The 8,532-nt window shown below is 41.3% G+C and overlaps 1 protein-coding gene across 1 annotated transcript; it reads right to left on the bottom strand.

Annotated features, from left to right (window-relative positions):
• Positions 1-294: 294 nt before the first annotated feature.
• Positions 295-7,344, bottom strand: LOC103772150 (zinc finger protein 704-like; the record flags this gene model as incomplete). Its single annotated transcript, XM_008939468.1, has 3 exons — positions 295-399; positions 4,949-5,210; positions 7,244-7,344. Coding segments are annotated over 3 exons (468 nt in total), but the record flags the coding sequence as incomplete, so codon positions are not given.
• Positions 7,345-8,532: the final 1,188 nt, after the last annotated feature.

Here is an 8,532-nt window from a genome sequence, read left to right as displayed (position 1 = left end):
AGGCTCTGCACCTACCAGAATGTTCTTTTCTAAGCACAGATTTTGAAAAATATATGCTATAGATCCAATTCTCTGCTTGTAGACACTGATGCAAAAAAAAGTAACTACTGAATTAGACACTGGCAAAAGTGTTAAAATCAGCCATGCCAGCAAACTGAGGTATATACTCTTTTTATTTCTTTTTGATATCTGTTACGTCAAATTTACTTCCACTGTGAAGCAATATGAAGCAAAACAAAAACTTCTAAAAACTTCTTAGTATTTTCTTTCTTTCTTTTTTTGTCATTGACTTACTGGAATGCCGGTGAAGGTAACTGGAGGCGACTGCCAAGAGATGCTAAAGCTACTGCCATTGGGAGTGAATTTTGCTGACCCTGGAATGTTCACCGGAGGAGTGGCCTGTGTGAAAACAAAGATTTATTCCAGTCAGAAGAACCATTCCTCTTCCAAAGCATTGCACGGGATCTTTCACTCACTGAAACTGTACATCTACAAGGGACTTTCCGAGGTGGGAAAAAAATGCATACTGACACACATTTTTCCCATATGAGAGGGATAACAATGGACAAGCCAGTAAGGAAGTGACATATTTATATATCACTGTTCTTAAAACCTTTTTTAGGGAAGGAAAGTAGCTCCTTTAAGAATCCGCACAAAACCCTTAAAAGCCAATGTGATCAAAAACCACACAAAATCAAACATAATACACAAATCACTTTTACAATAATACCAACTAGCAGAAAAAAGTATTAAAAATTATCACCAGTTCCACAGCGACAAACAAGGCAGTATTTAAGCTGATGGCAGCTGGTTTAAATAACTGAAGACTGGCTGATGAGACTTCTTGGACAATCGGGTTAATGAACAACAGTAAGGGCTGCACATTTCTTATTTATAGGTTACTTTATGTTTATAAATGTAAGCATCATCCTAATTAAGACAGGCATTCCTTTTAAAAACAAGGAACTAAAAATCACCCCTGGGGATTTAAAGAACAGCTATTAAGAGACTAAGCTAGAGCAAGTACCTGAGGGGCCGGATCGCTGGGCCCCCTAAACTCCTGTCATCTTCCCATCCAGGCTGTGCTACCCAGCACTGCCCTTCGGTACAACACCCAAAAATCTAGGCTCAGACCACTGAGCCTTTTTTTTTTTCACTGGGCTATGAGCCCACAAGAATTCTTCCCTGACCCTTTTTGAATCCCATTTAATTTACAGAGTTGAGGAATTCATACTTTGCAGTTACCCTGCTGAGCAGGAGTGAGAGCAGCCACCATGAACACAGGCTCCCTTTGACTCTTGAATTTTGAGATTTCACCACAGAAAACAAGGCTCCTTGGCTTAAACTTAAAAAGACCTTTCTATTAAAAATGAGCTTTTACTTCTGCCTTTCGGTTGCCTGCACCTGACAAGTGAATACTTCAGTAGTGTTTGTGTTTGAGGCTGCTGAAGTTGTCTCACTGCTTCAGGGAAGACATCACTCCCCTGAGCCACCAGGCAGAGAGGAGTTACAACAAATTACAAGCTGATAGTCCCCATTAAAGATAATCTTCAGAATAAACAAGTGCTGAACCAATGCTCTGGAGACTCTCCAAGGAAAAGAAACTGAGACCACTGGATGCCTCTGTCTATGGCAGCAATGCTCTGTGGGCTGCCAAGCCTGCTGACAGCTCCAAGAGAATCCACACATACATGTGGAGCAAATGTCCACTGGGCTCCATAAAATATAAAAAACTTGCTGAAAGGCATCAAGAAAAATTCAGATAATACCAATAGTGCTTCCTCACAACCTGCTCAAATGGGAAGGAGTCAATGGCCACAGTGCTCTTGCCAGAAAGAACTGGAGGTGGCTGGGTGGTCAGTGAGGTGGTTCTGCCTCCGCTCAGCATCCCACTGGGATATCAGCTCGAAGCCAACGTCAGCACGGTGACTTCCTCAGGTATTTGAGCAAGACTTGCAAGGCAAATCCTAGGTGCTAGAAGTGCCTGCCTGTAGTTCCTCTGTAGCTACATTTAACAGGTAGCTTAGTTTCATAATAAAACATGGAATATGAGGCATTTAAAATTGCTGCAGTTTGCAGGTGCCTAGAATAGCATGGTGTTCTTTTTTCAGTGCTTAAATATCTACCTCAGACATGATGAGACTTAGACAGTCAATCACCTTGTTCATTTGTTTCCCAGACGTGCATCTCTGCTCATCAAACACAGTCACCTTTTTCAGACTAGCGTTTTAGTCTGGTTTTTTATGGTTGCTTACCTTTTCCATAAGGTAAGCAACCATAACATTACAACAAACTGAAGACCTTCTATAACTCAATCTCACTTTGCTTAAGAGAACTCCATCTAATTTCCAATCAAAATATTTTAATGGATAATTTGTAATTACTTATTTGTGCCAACACTGGCCTTGTATCTGAAATAGTATGTGCTTGTTCTCTTCCCTCTCATGTTTGTCCTCTCACTTTTTTCCCCAAGAGCAATCTCAATTTCTGCTTTGCCCAAGCTGTCAGTCCCGGGTCTGGAGAGAGACAGAGGCCTGCTGTGTCCTCCCTGACCTCTCTCTTCACTCTGACCACCTTCTTTCTATTTCTTCTAATTGCAGCCCATCACCCTTGAACTTGGTTGACCAGAACTCTACTAAGGTTCTCGGCTGAAGTTATCTGGGGGTCTTGTACAACAGCATTAAAAATCCTTGTCTCTCCTACATACTTCTTACCCAAGCAAGCTGGCAACCTTTTTTTTGTCCTCCTTTCACAGCTATATTGTTGTCGACTTATGGTCATTCTGTGCTTGATTAATGAACACAGATTTACTCCTCACATAATTTTCTAACTATCTCAGTTTATAGCAGAAAAGACTCATTAGTTCCTAAGGTGCAGGACTTTGCATGTTCTGCCACTAAACGCTTAAGTAATGTAAGTATATATGTAAGTATGACATATAAATCCATGTTATGTAAGTATGACATATAAATCCATGTGCTGCTGATGTCTCCCAAGCTTGTTACCAGTAAAATTTATTATAGTATTTGTGTAGTACCAAAATGATTTAATGAAAGTGAGATCAGGCCTAAAAATAGGTTTTCATTCAACTCTACTAATAACATTCACTAGCGCTTTCAAAATAACCCACTGCTGTACTCCCTGACTCCCCAGCAATCTCCCCGACACTAAATTTAATCTCTAGTCTAACAAATACTGCCTACATGTTCTAAGATCAAATGCACTTCTCGAATCCAGAGGCATTTGTCCTACTGCATTGCTGCTTTGTTATTTACAAAGCTGCCTTGTCCAAGGAAGACGTTAAACTCTTCTAGTATAATCTTTCTTTGGGGTTCCTCCACTGCAGTTCACTGCATTTGCTGTACTTTCCACCATTTCTTCAGTTATTCCTCTAAATCTTTCCTCATCCATAGGCCTGATCACAGAAGAAAGACTTCCCTGCTCACCTTCCCTTTACTCTTTTCTTACTACAGGTATTATAGCTGCCATTTTCCAGTCATATGGGAAATGGCAAGTAACAGAAATGTGTAGGATTCTTGCAACACAGCTTTGGGTTCTGCATTTTTTTCCTTTTTTAGCAGGAACCCTGTGATGACTATTATTCAGCCTCCCTTATCTGAGCTCCTTGTGGTGTGAATTCTGCCTTTTCAGTCTCAGTAATTTCCACTTTCACACTCTCATTCACATGAGAGATTGTCTTCCTCACTACATTGCTATTCAGCACTTCGTTTTAGTTTTGATACAGATAAGATCAGAAGTAAAAAAAGGTTGGAAATTGTTCACATGGCTCACTCCAGAAAGCAAACTGCAGGAAATACGGTGGTATTAAAGGTGCTGTTGTCACCTGTTCTTCTGTTCCCTTTCACACAACAGCAGCCTCGTCTTGCTGCCTCACTCCGAGAGGCACGGCTTAAGCTAGTCTGAGAAAGTCTTGCTCCTAGCTGGCTTTTCAAGTCCCCAGGTTGGTGTTCCACCCAATGCAGCTCCCACTTGAGATGCCAAGCTTCCACCCATGCCTTCCGCCATACATGAGAGCCTAAAACAAGCCTGTGAACTCTGTGTGGTTCCCACTGCCCATTTAGTGGGTCTGCCCCAGACATACAACAAAAAGGTTTCAACTGCACAATGGTGCACACAAAATTCTTGTACCTGATAAACTTTAGAGTTCAATTCCCTGTTGCATACGCAGATTATGGGCCACAGTACTTCAAAGTCTCTACTCTTCTTTTCTCATACAGTATCCAGACCAAAACCTGTCCAATTTTAGTGAGCTTTTTACATTAATGCTTTTTGTTTGGACTTAGAAGTTTTTGGAACTGTGCTATTTGGATCTGATTGGATTTTTGCCATTTGCAAAGCATTACCTCTAAGAATAGGAGGATACCATATATGCCTTTTCGTTCTTCCTGCTCTACTTCACATATGCAAGCTGACATCTCACACTGTACAAATAAAGGAAATTAATTGCTCCTGGCATCCCTTAGCTACTTACTTACAGACACATGCAGTACAAGCAGAGCTGAAATGAAGACTCTGGAAGGATCTGGCTGACCGAATGAGAATTTCTACAATACAGGAGTCCACATGTGAGCTACATCACCTCGGGCCTTCCTTATGGTCAGGGCCTTCCTTATGGTCAGTGCAGAAATAACTGGTGCAGGCAGTGGGATACATAAAGCAACTCTTCTCACCGTGAAGTATGCACCTATGCGTGGCTGGATAAACAGCATCCCAAAATCCACTGGCTATAGTGGGAGCACAAACAAGCAACTAGCTCAGAACTGCACATCTAAATTTAGATGAGGCGAGCCTCTTGGGCTGCCTTGGAAACTTTTCAACCCATTAAAACTAGACTTGGCTTTTTAAAACCCAAACATTGTGACCTGACGTTTCTTTATACATTACTGACATGGGTGTGATCAGTGAAGCTCACTCCCACTGGTGTTACCTGGTAAGCATGGTCCGTGTGTACGAGGTAGAGGTTGGTGGGAGCTGAGCGGCTCAGAGGCGTCATCAGTTTAGTCTCCGTTTTGGCACAGGAAGTTTCAGGACGGATTGTGTCTTGGGTGGGAAAGGAAGGAGGAGATGCTAAAGATGGAGAAACTGGGGAAAGACTGCTTAAGCCATCAGCTACTGAGTCCGTGTTGAGCCTGATTTCTGTATAGTAAAAATCCTCCTCTCCATCACTGTAGTCAGACTCTCCTACACGTCTGTATCAAGGCAAAGAATGAAGGACTGATTACATAGAGGCAAAAACCCAAGGTAAATTTTAAGTTCTAGAAGCATGAGCAAATACATTCGTATTGCCAACAAATATTCCCAGTTTCAACTCTAGCTACTTTATCAGCGTTCTGGCTGCAGGGAAAGTGGAGAGGAAAAGAAAATTGTCTAGTCTGAAAGAAAAAGAAGCAGGATTTTTTTTCTCTCTGTGTTCTTGACAAATTCTTTGACCTTTGAGTAGATGTTTAACATCCGTGCTTCAGCTTAAATATCAGCTTCTCATTCCTTACTATGAAAGGTAACAAGAATCTTAACACACTTCGACTCCATAAATGACAGAGCAGCCATTGAAGCACAGGTAGAGATAACAATCACAGTAAGATAGACCTCACTGATGTTACAGCAAACACCACGTGCTCTTATCACAGGTTACGTCATTAAACCAAACGCAGTTATGGCCACAGTTCACTGTAACTTTCCCTGGCATAACAGAATGAGCTGCTAGAAAACAGTCTCACCATTCAATTCACTCAGATAATAGTGAAGAAAGGACATATGCAGGTTGGTTTGCCAGTGCAGGGCTTTCTGGTCCTACTCTCCATGAGAAGACTTACTGAAGGAGGAGATAGAAAAGGTTTAACTTCCCCTGCAGCACTGGTACCATCTGCTGCATGTTTGTGCTAGAACTGAAGCAGCAGTACTGTCTAAGCGCTAGTTCCCAACAGGCTACATGTTATCTCCATGTCCAAAACAAACCAGTATTTTAGCACATTCATAATCCATGTGCTACAAAGGGGTAAATCAGAGCTCATATGTATTTTCTCCTGAATCTTCCACATGGGAAATGTGAAAGCCCTGAGTATCCTTCTACCTGAATGACCAAATCTGGGCTGAATGCTGCACCTCTCCTTTTTGCAGCAACACAACCCAAAATCAGCACTCAGCCAGTTCTTTGGCCTGCTTGCCCATATACCTCTACCTGTGGTTCTCTCACCACCTTACTCAACAGAACTCACTGAGAGTAGGCTCTATCAGAAGCACCATCCACCAGACCACAGCCAGTCACTCATTAAATGAGAGAATTTCTCTGGAAAAGTTATGACCTCCAAATTCCAGGGAAGTTCTGCTACTATTTACATCTCCCTCTCCCATGCCATGAAAAGGATGTCCCCATAATATAAAGGCCAAAGCAATATTCATAACTGCGTTTTGACAGATAGATTGTCTCCCTCTTTCTTATAGCCTCACTCTTCAGAGACTAAGCCAAACAGCAGTTACTATGCAGGACTCTCCTGAGCTCCACACCAGGCTACTCCTCATGGTCACTTACTTACATTTCCAGCACTGTGCAACAGGCTTACACAACAGAGATGCATTTCCACACACCTAGCAAGTGAAGCCCACGGGTCCCCACTGTAACCACAGAGGAGAGAGCGAGGGCACCCAGCAAATCGCACAGGAGACTTCAACTGCAAACTAGAGCTGTGGAACAACCTTGTGTCATACAAGATTCATTCACTTTTGCTTCTAGTCCCAGTAACATATGCATGGAATTGCAGCTCACTTTGGTTTTTTTTAGGCTGCTTTACGGTTTGGGATACTTTTTTTGGCATTAATTTGACTTGGAACTTGCACAAGCACCTGATCTGATGCAAAATTAAGGCTGGAAAGTATTCATGCAAGAACCTGAAACCTATTGTCTTTAATATGTCAGCCTGGACATGATGTGCAGATAGCACACATGAAGTAAATGCCACTGAGCTGCAGAGACTTTATGGAAGTGAAGTGCGACCTAGAGCTTTATTTGACCTTCTAGTCAAGTTCCCAAAAGTTCAGGAAATAAAGCACTTTACTGTTGGACTAAGCTCTTGTTCACCTTGATGCACTACTTGGCAATTTCCTCAGAAACTTAGGGATCTGAGACAGAAAGGCCAAGGACAATCCAGTTCATCTCCCCAGCCAAGTGCAACTGCTCCTCTTCTATACCACACCCGTTAGACTTCTGAAGAGACTGGTCTCTTACCCAAGATGAATGGTCCGTATGTGTTTCTGGATCCCTGCAGCTGTGCTCAGTACCTTCCCACAGTTTTTCCACAGGCATTTGAACATCACTTTCATGGAGTTCTGAAAATTATGAGTACAGCAACGTTAGTTGTACGGAAGATAGACAGAAAACCAAACCATCCAAAACATATACACCATTACATAACACTGTGAAGGTTCAGAGCCTCTAACTCTGAGTTTGTCCTGATGTAACAGTCTCTGCCAGCAGTGTCATTCTACTGACCTCAACAGAATCCCAGTGAAAAGCTGCAGGAGCAACATGTGACAGACCTCTACCTCTCTCTGCTCTTTGGCATGGCTTTTGCAATTGCAAGCTCCAGTTTCTGTCTCACCACTAAAGGAGATAGATAACATACAAATTTCCTGCACTTCTTTGGAGCTTTCCAAGGAACAACAGATGAGAGCTTCTCACTTAATGCAACGCATCTTCTTAAACCAAGATCTTCCTAAAGCAAACTCTTATGAATATTTCTGTTTGTGAATTTTGCAACGCATAAAAAATTACTGTGCCAGAAAACTGATTTCTGCAATGAGCATTCATTCACCCATGAACTGGCCAAGCCTGCTCACAGAAGCTTTGCTGGGACCCTTTCTTGGATAAGAGAATGAGAAAGCATTTGGATGCATTCAATGTTTTTAAGAGTATGTGTATAATCTCATTTTAACATTCTTTATTGGCCTAAAGTGTGTTACTTAAAGCACAGCTAGCAAAGCTGTAACTAGCCAAATATTTTGAAGACTGTGAAGAAAACTGGCCTTAGTTTAAAGCACAGTATGTGGTAACAACACATATGTTGCAGAACGGTATAGATTTTTTTTTAAAGTTAATTTTACCCTCAAATGAAAACTACTTTATAAATTTTTAATTTTTTAAAAAAACCTAAATAATTTATACAGCCTCAAAATAATTTGCTGTATTGTTACAGAACACATTATTAAAGAAAACATGAGGAAGATCTTAAAAATACTGTAGTATTATCCTATAATTTTAGTTACATATAAGATTAAATTAATATATTCATACAAAGCTCAACTGAAAAAAAAAAGGGAACAAGCGTATCCTTAGAGCTAAGTACACGCCTCACTGTGTCTCAAACAAAAGCTGACTTGGTGCTTTTTCCAATTTGGACTCTTTGGATCTGCATGTCAATAGATGGTAAGTTTCAGCATTTGCTGGAAACCTGATAAGAACCTGATTGTAAAAAATCTCAGACGATGGGCTTTTTAAAATACAAGTTGATTGTAGCA

Source organism: Merops nubicus, unplaced genomic scaffold, assembly GCF_000691845.1.
Source record: "Merops nubicus isolate BGI_N331 unplaced genomic scaffold, ASM69184v1 scaffold53374, whole genome shotgun sequence".
In the NCBI taxonomy this organism is placed as follows: Eukaryota; Metazoa; Chordata; class Aves; order Coraciiformes; family Meropidae; genus Merops; species Merops nubicus.
Note: the sequence above shows the minus strand (reverse complement) of the source record. Positions and strands in the feature narration are given on the sequence as shown.